At 38.3% G+C, this 19833-nt stretch overlaps 1 protein-coding gene and 2 long non-coding RNA genes across 9 annotated transcripts in view; 2 read left to right on the top strand and 1 right to left on the bottom strand.

Annotated features, from left to right (window-relative positions):
- The window catches only part of LOC109402988 (uncharacterized), a 56792-nt gene extending 46102 nt beyond the window's left edge, over positions 1 to 10690 (top strand). Inside the window, exons 2-3 of the long non-coding RNA XR_009998200.1 lie at positions 5279 to 5583; positions 5652 to 10690. This is a non-coding gene — a long non-coding RNA (uncharacterized LOC109402988). The remainder of the gene's footprint in view (positions 1 to 5278; positions 5584 to 5651) is intronic.
- Positions 1 to 19833, bottom strand: part of LOC109402987 (liprin-alpha-1) — a 545355-nt gene that overhangs the window by 381929 nt on the left and 143593 nt on the right. For 6 of the 7 annotated variants that reach the window (XM_062854909.1, XM_062854913.1, XM_062854915.1 and 3 more), the window contains exon 7: positions 19074 to 19157. The exons of the other annotated variant lie outside the window; for it this stretch is intronic. In XM_062854909.1, coding sequence (XP_062710893.1) covers positions 19074 to 19157 — 84 coding nt within the window. The remainder of the gene's footprint in view (positions 1 to 19073; positions 19158 to 19833) is intronic. 7 annotated transcript variants of the gene reach the window in all.
- The window catches only part of LOC134288983 (uncharacterized), a 487443-nt gene that overhangs the window by 380904 nt on the left and 86706 nt on the right, over positions 1 to 19833 (top strand). The gene's annotated exons all lie outside the window — the stretch shown is intronic.

The following is a 19833-nucleotide window of genomic DNA, read 5'->3' as shown; positions in this document are numbered from 1 at the left end:
GTGGTGCTGATTTGAATGGGTTGTTGCATTAAGCTGAAAACAGTGATTTTTTTCTGTTAGTGCAGGCCGGACATTCACATATAATAGGAAGCAATCAGTGAAGTACTAGATTGAAAGTATTGAGCTGGATTTTTGTATGGTGAGATGATCAATTCTCCGTTTCTGCAATGAAATGGTACAAACAGCGTGGGTTATATGATTCCTTGCCTAATTTGATGCTATTTGAGCAGAAGTTTGGTTAACTGTGTTGTTCTATTATTTATTTCTTACAACTTCAACAACACAGTTACCCAAAGTTTTGCTCAAACAGCATCAAATTAGGCAAGAAATCATATAACCCACGCTGTTTGCACCATTTCATTGCAGAAACGGAGTATTGATTATCTCACCATACAAAAATCCAGCTCACTAATTTTATTCTAGTACTTCACTGATTGCTTCCTATTGTGCTCAGCGTTGTTTTAAATGGACGAAATGTATTTGTATGCTTGTGCGTCTTGTAAATTTAATAAAGAACACTAAACGCATTGAACAAATGTGTAAACGATCGTTTCTCAAATGCACGATAATTCGTACGACAAAGTTCGCTTCCGCACGTAGCAGATTGAAAGGCAGGCTGAAATTTCGTAAACGAGCCCGTTCGAGCCGGCTTCAAGAACTAACGCTTTCTTCAGGGGGTTGGCAGAGATAGCAATTAAGAAAAAGTAATTTTAAGGAATCGTGTGGTGTGCTCGATTGGTAGCTGGTTTGACCTTGGATTTGACAGTTCGATAGCAGCAGACCTGCTGCAAAGGCGCATATAGTGCTGAATTAATGCCATTTTAGCTGCTTATTGGTTACCTGGGTGTGATTACTGGCCATGTTACTGGTACTAATTTGCTCGGCAGTTTTTTTTTTCTTTTTAGGTCCGAGGCTCATATAATTAGGGTGGTCCAACTTTATGTGAAAAAAACTAAGACTTGAACAAGCTCATGAGATTCCTTCAGAATTTGTTCCTTTTTTCATTCTTCAATCACTTTACCTAATTTACAGCTCTTTTGTCCACCAGGGCACTGCGTGAGCGATTCCAATTGGAAGCTGTACTTACACTTTGTACAGCTCCTAAATGTATTCTATTATAATTCTACTAGATCGAACTGGATTCCGTTGCGCTGCTTTCACTTTCTACACCAGTGATCCTCAGCCTAACTGTATTTGCGGGCCAAATTTGGATTTTGAAAAGAGATTGCGGGCCGCAAGTCATTCAAGAGTTTATTTTCAACAATTCAATTCAACAAAAAATAAATTTGTTTTATTTTTTGAAAATATTGAACAAGAGCAAAAAAGTAATCAGGAGATTTTATTTCACTATAAGAAAAATCCCTAAAATCCTAGGAAATTGAAAACAGGATTATCAGCACCGCAATATTTAAGTTTTCTATTTTTAGGTATTAATAATATTGAGCAATTGGAGTTTCTTACTGTAGCTTAGGGAGAAATTTCAGAATGATTTATAGGGATTTCAGGGTTTTTGGAAGAAATTCCGAAAAACTTCCTGGAAATACTTTTTGGAAATCCATGATGATTTTTCAAAAGTTTTTCTTCATAGGACGCTAGATTTTCTGCAAGTGTGCAAGTTTTTGTAGCCGATTTGAATAAATATTTAAGAGGAATTCCCAAACGTATTGCTAGAGGGATGAAGAGTATCTTGCCCAATCCCTGAAGTTTTTAGCGAAATTCCGAAAGTTTGGGTAAACTTCCTTTTAAAAGAAATTTTAAAGCAAATATTCTGTTTTTTTAATAGTGTCTTGGTACAAGTGATGAATGTAAAATATATAAAATATAAAGAATATCGAATTTAAGGAATTTTTTATTTCATTTTTGTTAAATCAATCAAATTATCAATGCCGAGTTCTGCCACCCAAAATCTATGGCATAGAACCTATGGAATTTAGCCTAAACTCATTATTTGAGCGAAATATACCATTCCTAACAACAGTTTCGAATATAGTTTTGCATATTTTCGGAATAAAATTCGAAAAGTAGTCCTTTACAGCTTGTGAAACTTTTGAAAATTCTTACTTCTTTAGAAAAACTCTCCATGATATTGGCGAAATATTCATTCTCATGAAAGTTGTAAGTCAAACTCATAGATTCTCATTATGGAATCTATGAGTGGGCCACTTTCTAATACATTTCAAAATCAGTTCGCGGGCCGCACAAAACCTGGTCGAGGGCCGCATGCGGCCCGCGGGCCGCAGTTTGGTGACCACTGTTCTACACTATCATGGCAGATTGATGAGCACGAGGATGTTGATGTGTGGCTCTTGTTCCTTTTGCAGTGGGATTGGGGGTCCATTATGAGTTGCCGTTAGCCGATATCCAGGTGTCCGGGTCCGTTGGAGCATATGCTCTGAAGAGGGTCGGGTGCCAGCTGCTCTCGGAGGGAAGAGCAACTGACGAAAAATTGCAAGTGCCTGGCTGGGATCGAACCCATGACCATCCACTTATGAAGTGAACGTGTAGCCACTACGCTACGGGCCCTGGCAATTTGTTCCTTTTGTCATCCAAGAGTTCCAATTAAGTTTTGTTTCAATTCTATCAAGTCTAAGCACTTTTTTATGAAACATCCAGCAATTTGTGCTGGTAGGGCACAAAGTTGTACCGGATTCTAGCAAAAAAATGCTTAAAAATCAACTATTCGTTTTGCTGGTTTTTGCTTTGCTGGATGCGTTTAGTGTGTAAGTTTCATGTTCAAAAGTTGAGTACTCAAGTAAATTTACTATTTTTGTAAATTTTAAATTACAAACTGATCAAGTGTTTAGTATGAGGCAAAACGTTACTTTTCCTTACGGAATAATAGAACGGACTATTTTTCCGCGCAGAAAAAACTACAGCTCTTTTAGATTTACAAGGGAGGCGTTACCAGTGTAAAACTTTTTTTCCTTACTTGCCTACTCAAGTAATTTTGAAGCGAAACCACTATTTGTCCATTATATGCCCCAGCTTTTTGCACAGTAATAGAAACTACCCATATGGGAAAAAACAAATGTATGCAGAAAAGAAAAGTTTTAAATGTTTGGACCTAGGAGATGCTGTAATTGACCCTACCATTTTTAATTTGAAGGTAGGTAAATATATGCCAAACATCTTTATTGAATACCGTAAAGTGACCCGACGTATGCGAAAAAAGTTATACCTACCATTGACAAAGTGTGGTGAAATATAAAGATTTCCTAATTGATGATATTACTTTGCATGCGTAGGTAAACAATAAGAGTTTTTAGCCTATGGTGCCAAAGCTCTCGAGCAGATCCACCTTTCCTCGAAAACTGTGCCTTGTATATAAATAATCACCATTGCAGTACAAAACAAACGAAAACACCATTTCAAACCAACAAAAATGACTTACTCACTAAACTCACCGTGAGTAAAATGAGTAACTCACGCGTGAGTAATGACGTCATACTCTCGCGTGAGTATTACTCGCAAGTGAGTAATACTCACGCGAGAGTATGACGTCATTACTCACGCGTGAGTATACTCATACGCGAGTAACTCACAGCGTGAGCATTACTCGCAAATGAGTAAGGTGAGTGAGTATTTTTTACTCGTGAGCATGAGTTTCGCAACACTGCTGGTGAGTGATCGAAGTGGCTGCTGTCGTCGCTGATAAGCAAACACACAAACTAAAGCGACAATCGTTCGCTGCGATTAACCATGGAGTAGCAATTATGAATTGTGTTGCCATCTATACTCATACTCATGCAGTGTTGCCAAATGTGATCGTTATGTATAAAAAACAGAAATCATTTGTTTTTATTTGGTGTTATCTATTTACGAAAGCTTTCGTGTAAATTAGATGTTTACAATAAAAATGACATGTGTGGCAACACTTCCATCTACAACATCGTTGAAATGAATAAAATGACAATTGAAATGAATTTCACAACAGATACATTTTATATTTTGACAATTTATCCTCATCTTTTCCAATAAACCAATTTTTTATTGCTAACTATCAAACTAACAATAACTGTCAATTATCTTTTTAAACCTTCATAGTTGTAGCTTTCACAACCAGAGGTGCGCACATCATTTTTCTAAGCGTTAGACGTTTCACCTAGTGTGAACTAGGCGATGGATTATCGCGAAAATTTTCTAGGTTATACGTCTGTTTGTCTGTGAAGAAAAGGTCAACAACAGGGTCGTTAGAGAAGATGTGTATTGTTTTTATCTTGCTCATACATCTTGCAACACACATGGTGCGATTTTTCAGAATAACCTGTACATTGTCAAACACTTAAAGGTCAGGTTTCATGGTATAATTAAAAAGGTAAACTGGCAACACTGTCCCATTTTTTTAATCCTTTTTATACTCGATATTGTTCAAATCAGCACAAAACGTGATTATATGGCATCGAACAATTTTTTTTTACGAAATTTATAAACTGCACCTGATTTTATATGATACTTTATACGAGAAAAATGAATATTTTTTCTTAAAATCGCTATATCTCAGGAACGACGCAAATTACCTTAGAGAGTTAAGCTTTTTCGATAGAAAAACGTCTGATAAACACGATGGAATCAAAATTTTAAAATCAAAATATACGTATTTTGAGAAAAATCCATTTTTAGATTTAAAATTGAAAAATATGATATCTGGCAACACTGTATCAAAAAAATATTTTTCTGGATTCCCTGAACGATTTCCTTTAAAACAGCCGAAGGTCGAATATGTGTAAGTGCAATCGTTTCAATGATAAAAATAAAAGAAAGAGAGGATAATTTTCATATCGGCCAAAACGAGGGGTGCTGCCACGGGTCGAGGGGTGATCCGATCGGCACCAAAATTTGAATCTTTTCTTTTTCCATCTAAACAAATGTTTCAGCCAAATTTGGTTTAAATCCGTGATGGTCGATTGCAAGCGGTAGGCATGGAATGACCCACAAAGTGTGAGTACAACTTAACAATATTTCGTCAAGTGTCAACAGTGCTTAACAAATTCCTTTGTGTTCAGCTCACCCCGATCATCGGATGTCAAAAACATATTGTACGGGTACACTCAGCGAAAAAAAACTAGCGAAGTTCATCGAAATACCTTATGAAAATTTGCTATAACTAATTCTTATGGATGCCATAAGAATACCTTATGAAAATTGATCATGCTTGCTATGGCAAATCTCATAAGATATATCTTAAATTTCTGCAAACGCCATTGTAGCCAGTTTCGAATGTAAAGTTAATTTCTGGTTATGTGTATGCCATCATATGAACATTTTCGATTATTTTCAGAAAACCATCATGGAGAGGCCGGCAAGCTTGCAGTAGCTTCGGAGGATAAGTTGGGGACAACCATCACAGCGGTACTGGATGACAAGAGCGAAATCCGGAGGAGGCACCATCAGTCCGGTGATCAGTGAGTTAAGGAATTTGAGCAGCGTTATCTCCTCCGGCTCCGCCTCGGCTACCTACCCCATCGCGGTCAAAATTAACGGCGTTATTAGAAGTACATTACCAGCGTACCCACTTCGACGACAGGTGTACCGCATTGCGAACGGTCCCAGTATCCGGACATTTTTTTCCTAAAGATATCTCAGGTAATTTAAGGTAATAGCTATCAATACCACTGTTATTTCTCAAGTATTTTTCATTTTTCGATTTTCAGAAGCATATCCTTAGAATGGGGCAACTGTACACAGGATCAAGGAACAGAAAAACTTCGTGAGAAACAGTATCCCCTGGAATCACCGTCGTTCAACAACATCCCCTCCTTCCTTGCCTCTTTCCGTGGCTGGAACCTAGGCCAGCCTATGACACGACACTATATACAGTAGACATAAGCACTGTTACCAGCAGCGGCAAAAGGAAAAATGGCTACAATTATATGTATGTAGTTTGTATTGCTTTGTTTTTTTTTAATTCTTAATCACTTAACCTAATTTACAGCTCTATTGTCCACTAGGGCACTACGTGAGCGATTTCAATTGACAGCTGCACCTACTGTATTGTACAGCGCCTAGATGTATTCTATTATTCTTTATCGAACTGGTTGCCTTTCTGCTGCTTTCACTTTTCTACTCTATACATGGTATTGTTTATCCGGTTGGAATCAGGACAGACATTCAATCAAAAATTGCCATTTCCTTGGACCACAAGTGTCGCATCTGTTTCGCATCTAGTGCGCCGTGTCGCTGACAACAACGGGAAGGATGCGCACTACTTTTAACATGATTCAAAAACGTCGCGAGTTGGGTCGCGTCGCGACTTGATTGTGCGAAGTCCGGTTTGGTGGCGGCCCGACAATAGAAAGATGAGCACAAGGATGATGGATATTTAGTTTGTTTGTTTTTGTGTGTTTATGGCTCGAATAATAATGCCACTTTTGGATGATTGGGTCTTCGTGCTGTTGACCCCGAACATCGTGAAGTTCGACGAATTCTGCTTCAAGCCCAACTTATCTGCTACGGACTGCGTCACCAAATTGACTTGAGACCCATTGTCCAATAATACTCGGCACGGATGCCGCTGGTAGTTTTGGTCCATTACGTCCACTACCGCACCGCCGTGAGCAGCAGCACTTGCTGCGAGTGGGTGGTCACGCTGGAACACGTAGCTGTCGTCGACGTTAATGATGATGGTGAACCTTTTTGTTCTGGAACTGGCGGCGGGGCCAACTTGCTTGGGCTTTTTCTCGGCGTGAAGGAGACTATGATGCCGACGCTTACACTTCTGGCAGGATTTGTCCGATAAACAGTCAGCACTTCGATGACCTCGTCGCAGGCAATTAAAGCACACGTTACATTCTCGCACCTTGACTAATCTTTGCGGAACAGGAAGAGCTTTGAAATCAGCGCACTGGTGATTGGCGTGTGCTTTTCCGCAAAAATCACACTTTGTTTCCTTTTCGCTTGACGAAACGACTATTTATTCGTCGTCAATCATATTTAGACCATTTGTTACATTTATGTTTTCTTAACCTAACATTATTTTTTTTAGTAACGAATTACATTCAATTGTCTCTTAAGCTTAGCTTTCGACATACCGAAGTCAATGGACTCATATTGTTCATTATATATCCTCATCATTTGATTTATAGGTTCAAACATGGCATAGTTAGTACGATAGTGATTAGTAGAAAAAATGCTGCGATTTCGTAATTAACGAGTAGGTGCATAAAAATTCAATTTTGATAATTTTTTTTGTGAATCAACTACGATGTCATTTATGAATGAAACCATGGCGAATTTTCGACGTTCTTTTAATGTTTGGATATATAACAGCTTGCACCGTGCTTCATAAGGTGGCAGAGGCTGCCCACTTCTCCAACCCAGTTTGCGAAGAGCGAATAATAAAAACTGATTTTGAACAGATTCTATTCGGCTGACGTGATTATCTGAAACTGGCGACCATACTATACAACAATATTCTAGTATTGAACGAACATAGGAAATATATAATGTTTTTATTGTGTATGGGTCGTAGAAATTGTAACTGAAACGTTTTATGAACCCAAGCATCTTATTGGCCTTGTTAATGATTGTATTATAATGATCTATAAATGTCACTTTAGAATCTACTAATACACCAAGGTCTCTTATTCTTTCACATTTTTGTACTGGTGCTTTACCAACTAAGCTACCGAGCCAATTAATGACCCGGCAACTTAGTTGTCATAAGGTTCAATTCTAATCTCATCGATCTATATCATCTTCCCCTAAACCGCAAATATAACGTAGTTACCCGTCGTATCAAATAGAATGCGAACGACGCGTTTGATCGCCTTCCAGGTAGCATTGTTCTTCCTCTACAAGTGGTTGAGGAAGCGTTGCCTGTACGATAGGCAAACAGTTTCAAACAATAAACAAATCGCTTTCGCTCTTCGTACATATGTACAACAGAGATGGTTATATTTGCGGTTTAGGGGAAGATGATATAGATCGATGAGATTAGAATTGAACCTTATGACAACTAAGTTGCCGGGTCATTAATTGGCTCGGTAGCTTAGTTGATAAAGCACTTGTCTAGCGAATAAGGGTCGTGAGTTCAAATCTCACCTGAGCTGTGGATTTTTTCTTAATTTAACCAATAATTTACCCATCTGTACATATGTACGTTGAGTTATTTGAATTTCATAATTTGACCACACGGATTGGTATTACCGAAAATTTGCACTTCAAGTGAGTCATATATGAGAATATTAATCTTACTAAGTAAGTATAAAAGAAACATCATTGACATACAAGATAAACAAAAGTGGGCCTAAATGAGATCCTTGAGGAACTCCTGAAGTTACATGTATTGGACTTGATTTAGCACTTTTGAATTTAACTATTTGTTGACGATTCGTGAGGTATGATTCAACCCATTTAAGAAGACCTTGTGCGAATGCTATTTTTTCCAATTTAAAAAGTAGCATGGGTATATCGATACGGTCAAAAGCTTCACTGAAATCTGTATAGATAGCCTCTACGTAGTTCCCATTATCCATGTCATTCAATGAGTAGTTAAAAAATTCCACCAGATCTGTACTGGTGGAACGCCCTGTGGGCTTCGTGGCCGAGCGGTTAGCGGCGGCAGTCGTTTAGGTGTCTCGTTAGCCTCGGAGTGTGGGTTCGATTCCCGCTCCAGTCGGGGAAAACTTTTCGTCGAACGGAAAATTCTCTGGGTGTTATATGTGTTGTCCGTTGTCGAATGTTTGTAATGTTCAGTCTGTAGAGGCCCGTAAGGTCGAAGACGGTTAAATTGTCTTTTTAAAAGAAGCCATGTTGTTTATGAATTATCCTGTTTTTGACTTGCTGAAATAAATTTCCATTAATTATTGCTTCGAACAAATTGGGAATGCATGAAATAATAGCAATACCTCGGTAGTTACGCACGTCAGATTTCTTGCCGCTTTTGAATATGGGTATTAAGAAAGACTTTTTCCATGTTGATGGAAAATTACCTGTTTTAAGTGAAGTGTTGAAAAGCCAAAACAATGGCGCCGTCATTTCCATTGATAAAGATTTCAAAAATAAAGGTAGGATCCCGTCAGGTCCAGGTCCTTTAGAGGCATCTAAATTGTTGAAAGCATCTGTAATTTCATGTACTTTAACTTGATCAACGCGTATGTTTCTTGTATATTCTGGAATGAATGAAAAGTATTCACGCTCTCGATCTTCTTCCGAAAAAGTAGTATAAACTTCTTGGAAAAAAGTAGCAAAAAGTTTGCAGATTTTTTCCGAGTTGTCACCTGTTTTTTCGTCAAGTTGCATTTTCGAAGGAAAGTTGTCTGATTTTAGTTTGGTATTCACGAGATGATAAAAATTTTTTGGGCATGACTTTATTTCGAGCTCCGTTTTTGTATTGTATTCTTCGAACGCAAAATTAATGGCCAGATTTAATTGATCGCATATATTTAAGTAGTTTGATAAATTTTCATTGTTGCTATTTTTCTTATAAATTTTGTGAGCTTTCTGCTTACGATTTTTTAAATTTTTTATTTCTTTATTGAACTATACAGGATGTTTTGAGTTGCCATGACGTCTTTTCTTTTTAATTGGTACTTCAGTCTGTATTATCCCAAACATTTTCTCGTCAACTGCAACATCGATATTTTCTTCATGTCTTAATAGCGTTTGCCAATCAATATCAGTAAGTTTTTTCCTCAAGCTTTCATAGTTAACAGAACGATAGTCAAAAACTTCTTCAAATTCACAATCATCAGGTCTGTTGTTGGCATATACGAATATAGAAAATTCAAGAGCTGTGTGGAAAACTTCATTTTTCCATAATGGGGTCAGTGATTCTGCCACACAAAAATCTTCATCAATATTTGTCATTAATAAATCTAAAAAACAATCTTGCTGATTTCTCACATGATTTATATGATTAAGTCCAAGGCTTGCTGATTTATCACAAATGAACTGCAGCGTTTCGTTTTCACCAACAGTTGGGAGCAAAATGCTCTCATTGTCAACATCTGCAATAAAGTCAATGTCACGCTGATTAAAATCGCCATAAATGTGTACTTTTACTTCCGGGGGTAAGCCACTAATAATATTTTCTGCAGTATTGAAAAACTTTTCATATGTTGGTGTCCTGGCATTATCCGGAGGAAAATAAACGGAAACAAAAATATGCGTTTCGCCAGCAATGTAGACTTTAACCCACGCATGCTCAAACTCTTTGTATTTTGTGGTTGGGATGATTTCAGCATTTAAATTTGCAGAGACTGCAATTAAAACTGCATGGGCTTTCTGCACCGAAGGCTTGTTGGGCACAGACACGGACTTAACAGGAACCGAGGATGACTTCGCCCTCTACAGGATGAAGGTCTGCTCCTTTAGGAACGTCAGCATCTCGTCGTAATCGGGAAGCTCACCGTGATTAATGGTGGACTCCCACATATGACGCACGTCGTTGTGCAATGCTGTCGCCAGTAAATGGATCATGAAATCCTCTCCTACTACATCGAAATCTCGCTCTTGGAACATGAGACCTTCCACATGCTTGCTACACTCGTCGACCAGACTACGCAGCTCCAAATGGCTCTTCTTCGTCATGCGCTTGAGATTCAGAAGGCCATGAATATGAGAGTCGATAGCGTGTGTAACCTGTGGTTACAATTTTGTGTACTTTAAAATTTAAATTAAATTAAAAAAAATTAAAAAAAAAAAACTTTAAAACCACCGTTTTGCAGCAAGGGCCCCAACGAGTCGACCATCGAGAAGTGCCTTGGGGAGAACGGGGCAAAACAGGTCAGATAAATTAATATAAAAGTTTATAGCAAAATTTATTTATTATTTATATTTACCGATTTAATATCATCCGAAATCCAACATTTAGTGGAGGTACCCTGCTTTAGGCCGCCCTTCCGGGTAACAGCGGGTAAGGGCTGAAAGAATCATCTTACACGTGACGTTTGTTCTCGAACCTCTCTTCCAGAATTTGCCGCGCGTGGTCGTAGTTGCCTTCGTTGATTGTCTTGGCATCGATGAGACCGGCTACACTACCGACCAGAGCCTTGTCCAGCTTGACTGCCGGCGGATCTGGACCCTTATCCTCGACATCATTGAACATGGCCTTGAACTTTGGCCAGCTCTCATACCGACCGTCGAAAGTGGGAACCGGCATGCGAAGTGGTTCATGAATGACAACCGGTGCTTGCTGAACTTGTTGCGCCGCATTCGTGGCAGCAGCTGCAGCCGCCGTGGTGGCTCTGAATAGAAATCCTCTACATAGAGATGAGCGAAAGTTACGTATGTCGATTCGGCAACGTTATTTGTTTTGTTTACAACAGCTTCCAACACTTGCCACAAAGCTAGATGTTCAAACTTTTTGCGTGATTTTATTGTGGTGCAAATTGTTTTGTTTACGTTTGCTAATTATATTCGAACTTTTTTCCCAAATTATTAAGAATGATAACAGCGCAATCGAAGAAATCTGAAATACATTGCAAAGAATAGCGCCAATCAAATCGGCAGAAGTGAATCAAGCAGCAGCAATGAAAGTTTTGTCGAGAAGAGCAGCGACAAAAGTTTCTTCTTGAGCATAAGCTTTTGAAAGCAGAATTAATTAAATATTATCATCTTACTAAATTTATATATGCTATCAAATTCTCAATAATAAAAATAAATATTTGTAATATATTTATTTTCGATTGCAATACCGTTCAAACAACGCCTTCCTACAAACGATAAATATGCTCATTTGGCTCACATTTTGACAGTTCTCTCTGCTCGATTGGCCCACAATGGCCGCATCCGCACATCTCTATAATGTAGGATTACTAGCTCTGAACTTGTTGAGCTGAACCTCCAACAGAATGGAAACGGAGTCGTGAAGGATATCGAACTCCTCGTACAGCTGCTCATGCTGCTCGTAATCTTCATCCGACACCTCGTTCACGATTTGGTTGTGGGCTTCGTGGTAGTCCTTGTGAGCTGCCTCCACCTTCGCCAGGTACACTTTGATCTCAGCTTCCGTCTGCTGGACCACCTCCTCTTCGTTTGGGCGAATAGTATTAAGAATACGAGTGAGCTTACCTTTAGCTGCGCCGCGGTGACGAACGAGTCGTTGGATGTTTTCCATGGTGGCCAACTTTTCAGTCAACCTCAGCTTTTTCTTCTGTTTCTTGCTTAGCGGTGTTGTAGAATCCAGAGTAGACTGCCCAAGTGCAGAACTAACTCCAGACGCCGCCGATTGCTGCTGCTGCAAATAACTTTTTTTCCGGCATGCCACCGTAAACACCACTTCATGTCAAGCCCAATGCTCACTTCTTCACTTAATAGGGTTCCTTACCCCGGGAATTGAGCACTTGCTCGTTTCAATCAATTTCTTCGATGGACGAGAGCACTTTACCAAAAAAAAAGCACTCGCGCACTAATATTTGTTTTTTCACAAAATGGTGACGTCGCACCAGCACTGTACTTCGACGGCGGCCATTTTGCTCACACCGACAACGTTTAATTTTTCCACGAATTTCCGGCTTTTTCGGATTTTTGCTTCACTTATTCACTTCATCATCCGGTTCCGGAACAGTCGAAAAGGCACTTCACTTCTGGTTCGACTGGACCAAATTTAGATTCGCAAGTGGACTGTATTTTACGAATCCTCGACATAGGCGGATCGACGACTTTCCGAAGAGACCACTACCAGGGAACCAGAACCTGAATTAAAACACCACGCTTAACGTTTCAAAACTCTATTTACACTATTTACATATTCTCTTTGATTTGGTTTGAATTCACTTTTGTTAATTAACGACGACACACGTCCGACCACGTCGGTTGTAAGGCGTACAATAATCGTCCTGCCTGAGGATAGGAGTTTTTTTCACATGATGTTCTTTCGCGCAGCTGTGTGCTGCTGAAATCGCGCACCTCAGCAGGCTGCGGCTAAAGGTGCACGGAGAAACTTAATTATTCGTGGCGATCGGCCCAAACAGACGCCACATTGAATCGAATGCTGGGTTCTAACCGACCTCTCATGCGTCAGCTCAATTCGTTTGTCGTATGATGATGACGTCCTTCGTTAAGTTCTCTTTTGTTTGGCCTGTTTACATGCTGATTCGGTTAGTGGTGACAGCACAGCAGGGTTGACTCTCAACAACTTCTACCAAGCTGATTTTTTTTTTAATTTATTTCATTTAGTTTTCGCGATGAAGTTTCAAAAATATGGGCTAGTGCATTAATTATAAGCATATGCGTCACTTTAAATGAAAATTTATGTAAGAAATCGAAGAAAAAAAAATATATGTGCATTTCGGTTATGCATCTCTGAGTAGAAGTTGTTAAAAGTCGACCCCGCTGTGGTGTCAAAAATTTTCAGGCTCAGTGAACTCAATGGTCATCGGTGCACTCGTCTATTATTTATGCATTTTGTATCCGCATCTCTCTCACTCTCTTTCTGTTTTCATGCTATCTGGTGCTTGGCCTGGGTTGACGAAACCAAGGTAATTACATATTCTAGGGTAGTCTTAGATGTCAAAACTGGCTGAGCGGCCATTATTTTTTCACCGTGAGAAATTCTGAAAACAAATCCCCCGCCTCCTCAAATTCATTTGAAATTTCGCTTCCACTTTTTTTCTCCACAAACTAAACGTCATGCTCAACCTTACAATATATAAAAACCTTGGACGAAACACTTCTCTTCAACCCAGGCTAAACGACAGAGAGCATGAAAACAGAAAGAGAGTGAGAGAGATGCGGATACAAAATGCATAAATAATAGTTATTCCATGTATATATAAGTATACTTTTATGTCTGATTGTACACGACTAAGTATGTTTAATCATAGAAAATCATGAAAACCTCAACCACGACACTAGCCACGTTACGGGATATTTAAATGATTTGGAAGATCTTTGGCAGGAAAATTCGATGAAAATATAGTTTATTGCATTGCTAACTGGACTGCGACAAAGTTCGGAATTTCAAAAACAGTCCGATATTGCATCAAATCGTTCCGGTGTCTTCACCGCACTTATTCATCACGAGCTAATGAATAAGTGCGGTGAAGACACCGGAACGATTTGACGCAAAATCGCACTTTTATTTGAGATTCCGCACTTCATCGTCGTACTTATAACCGCGCAATGCGCAATACATCGATAACACTAGTTTGCAGCATTTTTGAACTCGGTAAGCTGATGATCATTTTTGGTGTAGAATCATGCCCTGAGTTCGAAAACGCAAAGGAAAAAAATACATTAGGGCGAAATTTTTTACAAGGTTGATGTTTTGAAATCAATTTTTGTTCTATTTTTAAACAAAGTCGCCTGCTTCACATATCTCATTCTCCGTAATCAATGCTCCGATTGAGCTGTTTTTTTTACTGTAACTCTCCTACATATAATATGTCAAATAAACGTTGAGAAAGAATTTTTAAAATATTTTTTCCTTATTGAAAAAAATACATTTCTTCATATATTTTCGGAAATTTTGCTAAAATTTAAGGAGATCGTCCCCAACACTCGTCAATATCTTGAATTTCTTCAATCTGACGCAAAACCTGTATTCAGATGACCGAATGGTTTTATATTCAGCTTTTAATTTATGGAAAAAGATTTGAAACTGGTTGAACAAAACGCAAGATATTTGAATTTTATTAAATTCCATATTTTAAAAAGTTGTAAAACTCGATATTGAGCTACAACTCAAAAACTGTTCTACTTTAAATTTTTTGAAGCACGGTTTCGAAATCAGCGCTAAATTATGCTTCAACAATTTTGGTCGTTGACAGAAATTCACGACTTTCGTTTTATTTTGTAAACTAGTGTAATCTATCCTGCCATTGATTGAATGTACGCAGGTTAAGGTGGGCTCAAGTTTATCCCATATAAAGCTTAAATTATTTTTGAAGTTCAAGAAGATCAGTAAAAACAGGCAGTCGTCATCATTGAATAAATTCGTTACAAATTCTTCAACCACTTTTTTCCTATGTAATAGCTGGAACCTAATAGAAATTACAGATACAAATAATTCTTAGTTCCGTGCCGAAGTTTTAGTTCAATCGATTCATAGGTACTAAAAATATGCTCCAATGCACGGTGACGTCATGTAGAAATCGTTTTCTTTCTCTACTACAGAAAATTGGAAAACAACAGTACGCTAGACTAGTAGGCGAATTCCGGCGCACTTTTTCTTTAAAAAAAAAATTGCTGGTGAGCAATAGAAGAAAATTTCTTCTCTTCGAAGAAACTGTGCGCCAGAATTCGGTTACAGTTAACCTATTTTCCAAAAAGTGCACATACCCCGTGTTACCCCGCTGGTTCGACACGTTTTAATACGACACTTAAAGACACTATATGCAAAGACACGAAATGTTCCAATTGGAATTCCAAATTTGCTGTCAATGTTATTCCAATCGAGCAGGAGACCTGTCAAACGCGCTTTAAAAGCATTGCTCGACAGCATCATCGTCATGACGCGACAATCATCATCAACAGCAACAATCATCAGATTTCGTGTCTTTAGCATACAGTGTCTTTAACGACACTTTTCAATTCGTACCCCGTTATTCGACATAGGGTATCGGGATGCTTCGTTGGCATAGTCCCCTCGTTCGGCCTATCTCAATGTAAACCAAAAACTCAAACAAACACGCAAAACTGGATATCGGAAAAGCTATGCGCCAAACAACTGTAACATTTCGTTTCAATTTTAGCACTTGGGAGCATTCAAAATGAATGAAAATGTCACTTTGTTTAGCTTTTGTAGGTGCCATGATTCTTCGGCTTAGTGGGTAGTCTATACACATGATCATAAATGGCATGATTCTGGAATATTTCGAATAAACTTTTCAATAACTGAACATTTGATGCGACGGTCAAAGACACTATTTTGAACTTGTGTATTTGTTTTCAACAGATAATAACTATTTTACAAATTAAATGTGGGCCGAATATTGAGGACATTTTATTCACTTTGTACCCAAATCTTGGCCCATCAGTAAAGTGACGTTAAAAACAGCGATAAAAAGACGTCAACAACATATCCTGCGTAAGAACCAGAAAGAACGAACAGGAAGAAAAATTTTGTGTGCAGTGACTGTAAAAATATAACAAAATAATAGGGTTGCGTTGTTTTCGTTACTAAATTAAGAAAGAACTTTAGCTAAAGTGATTTATTTATAGTTTTTTTTTGAAAATTTGGCTCCGAAAATGTAATTTAAAAGTAAGATTGGTGAACAAACAGAGATAATACTTCAGCAGAAATATTGAAAAAATAAGATAATTAGTGGTTCTAATGCATGGAAAGCAATAGGCCAACGTTGTATCCTCTAATAGGCCAACGTTGCATACCATTGCATCGAATCTTTTCAGCTTAATTAAGTAAATTCTTGAATATTTACGTAAGTTTACTTCCAATTGGTGGAACATGCATTGCCTAGAGTGTGTAATAGGGTCAACATATTATTTCTAGTACTATTAATTCATGAGTTATGGTCAAAATTGTCAAGGCGGCTTGCAAATTAGGCCAAGGAATGGTACATATACGCTATGTCGAATTTAAAAGTGTTCAAATGTCACGGCGATGTACTCTGTAAATTCAAAACAGTTTGATACTGCGCTTATAATCACATCCGCAGCAGCTCCTCTTGCTGCCGCTAATTCCGGAAGTTCTGAGTTGGTGCTTTTCGACACCCAAACCGCCTGGAATGAACTGAGGATGGTAACAATCGTAGAACGAGCTTTTCATTCGCACCACCGCAAGAGCTGTTGAAATTATGTTTCAAAACAAATCCGGTCATCAAAACAAAAACAAAAATAGAGTTACCAAATTTCAATGAGCGTGATGGTGTAGGGTGACTAGTTTGTCGAATTAAAAGTTCACCCCGGTTATTCGACAACAGTCGATGTCGTATTAGCGGGGTAAAACGGTATTCAAAAATGCGTAAATAACACTCACATATAGGAAATCAATGTTGGGGTCATGCAAAGTTCCAATACGGTCCTAATGTCGTACACTCAGGAAAATTGCCTCATACTTAATGGCAAATATCCATGTGCCAAACCACATCCAAAGTATATGCAACCAATACCCGATTACGCAGGCAAATTATTATGTTTCCAGTTCAAAACCGAATTAGCGACATTTTTTCTTTGACTTCCGCTGCTTTTGCCTTGCGTTAAACACAATGTCGGAAGTGGGGCGCTGTATTGTACACCTTGTGCGCTATACAGCGCCCCACTTCCGACATTGTGTTTAACGCAAGGTAAAAGCAGCGGAAGTCAAAGAAAAAATGTCGCTAATTCGGTTTTGAACTGGAAACATAATAGCGCATGAATAGTATGTGCTCTGAATTGTATGAGTCGTTGCTATATGGTGCCTCATCAAAAGTATGAGTCGCACTAATGGAAAACATTTGTTTACCCCCATTGCAAAAATCCATGTCCCGGACACATAGAAGGAATGAAGATTTTTTTCCCAGTGTATAAAATAGTAATCCTACATTATACACGGAGAAACTGAAAAACTCAAAATTAGGTACTTTTAAACTCAATTTTGAGTTCTTTTTCATCTCCCTTTTCATGCGCTCTTTCTGTTGTTGTCAGAGAGTGAAGAGAGAAACAGCCCAACTTTTGCAGTTCTGTGCGTCAAGCCAACACTGAGTTTCTAGCACAGTACTCAAATTTGAGTAAATACAACTTAGTCAAAATTTCGGTTGGGTGGAAAAAACTTAAAATTAGGTATTTTTTTCACATGGAAGCAAGCGGGAACAACCCAACAAAAACATCGATTCCATCAACAGTTGAGTTACTCAAATTTGGCTTGACGCACGCAACCCCGAAGTTGGGTGGAAAGAACTCACTTTTGGGTAGTTTCGTCTCTCCGTGTAGATATCTGCGGAGGCGGCCATTGTGAGCCAATCGTGCAGAGAGAACTGTCAAAGTGTGAGCCAAATGAACATGCTTATCGTTCGTAGGAAGGCGTCGTTTGAACGGTATTGCAATCGGAACTAAATAAAGAAAAATTATTTATTTTTAATATCAAGAAATTGGCGGCATACGTATGTTTAGTAAAAAGATAAAAATTTATTAATTCTGCTTTCAAAAGCTCATGCTTATGACGACACTTTTGTTGCTGAACTTGTCGAAAAAACTTTCATTGCTGCTTCTTGCTTCACTTCTGCCGATATGATTAGCGTAACACTTTTGCAATGAATTTCAGATTTCTTTGATTGCTCCGCTATTTCAACAAAATTTTGGGAAAAAAAATCTACCATAGTTAGAAAATGTAAACAAAACAACTTGAACCACAACGAAGTCACGCACAAAGTTTGAACATCTAGCTTTGTAGCAAGTGTTGGCAGCTGTTGTAAACAAAACAAACAGCGTTGCCGAATCGACGTATGTAACTTCCGCTCATCTCTATGTAGAGGATTTCTAGTATAAAAGTTGAACATAAATAATCACATTGAATTTGATCTATGAATCATGTTTTAATTAGAATATATTGTCTAGGTTCTATTCTTGGGCGCAGAATAAGGAACATCGCGCTGAAGAGTGCACAGAATTAGGAACGTAGACACACTTTAGAATTTTCACGATTTTACATAAAAGTTCAGTATTTTGAATAAGCACTATATTTTTCCCATGTTAACAAAGCTGAGTATGCGTGGTCAAAAATTCAGACAAATTGGTTTGATTTGGACCTTATTACAGCTGATTGAAATTGGAAAAGTCTTAGGTGAGTAGAGTATAGCCCTCCACGGTACTTTTGAAATGACAGGGGAAGGTATTGCCACAGACAAACAGACGTAACACCTTGAACGATTTTCATGAAAATCCATCGCCCAGTTCACACTACCATCACCTGGTGGAAAAGTTGCACGAATCACTGTATTGTGCTATATCGTCAACAGAAGGCGCTAGTGTAAAACGTCAAACGCATAGAAAAACGATGCGTGCGCCTCTGGTTGTGAAAGCCACGACTATGAAAATTTAAAATGATCGTTAAAAGCGTGGTCGATGGAAATTTCGCAAGTGTTACGTCTGTTTGTCTGTGGTATTGCGGTAGATTTTTACAGTTCGGACTCGGAGTTCAACATCAACACATGAACTCTATTAGGAAAAAAAATAATGAGAGTCACAATACATACCTGTTTTTCAATAATTGTCTGCAGCTCATGAGTTTTTGCCAAATAGTCTATCTGTTCTGATGTTTCACCATTTGCTAGTGCGTCCTGTTGGAATAACAAGAAATAAGTTAAGTTTTGAAAATGAAACAAAAAATATGTAAAAAAAAATGCAATATTCTAATTTTTTTCCTTCTCACGATTTTGAATGATTAATTCTTTGAAAAGCTAGTTGCATTGCAAGTGAGATATTATCGAAATTATTACGGTAGACGTTCGATAAGTGCAACATGTTTACGTTTCACTTACCGAATGAAATTCGATAACAGCAACAACTGACAGACGTCACATAACTGTCAGTTGTTGCAGAATGCAACCAATGTGCATACGAAAAACATCGCATTGCAACAAAAGTGCATCCGTAAAACATCGCATCGCTGTTGATATTTCGTTTTGACGGATAGCGGTGCGATAATTGCAAAATTGTTGCACTTAGCGGACTTGTAGTTAAAAAGCCTTGCAGTTAAACCGTTTGCACCGAGCGAACGTCTACTGTAAATAAATTTTGTATACCCTCACGAATTATCCCTCTACAGGAAACCTTAAATGATGATCCATTTGTTCCAAATTTGTTCTTCTATATTTCAAGATCCTTACTTGTTAGAAGATCGGTGTCTTCAGTAAAATTCTAGATTGAGTTTAAATAAGGGCGAAAGTAACATGAGAGAGTTCTCTTCATCGACTCTCTCTTCTGCAAATTAAAGTGACAAGATGCAAATTCAAT

The sequence above is a fragment of the Aedes albopictus genome, chromosome 2, assembly GCF_035046485.1.
Source record: "Aedes albopictus strain Foshan chromosome 2, AalbF5, whole genome shotgun sequence".
In the NCBI taxonomy this organism is placed as follows: domain Eukaryota; kingdom Metazoa; phylum Arthropoda; class Insecta; order Diptera; family Culicidae; genus Aedes; species Aedes albopictus.
The sequence above is the reverse complement of the archived record's forward strand: the minus strand, read 5'-3'. Positions and strand labels throughout refer to the sequence as shown.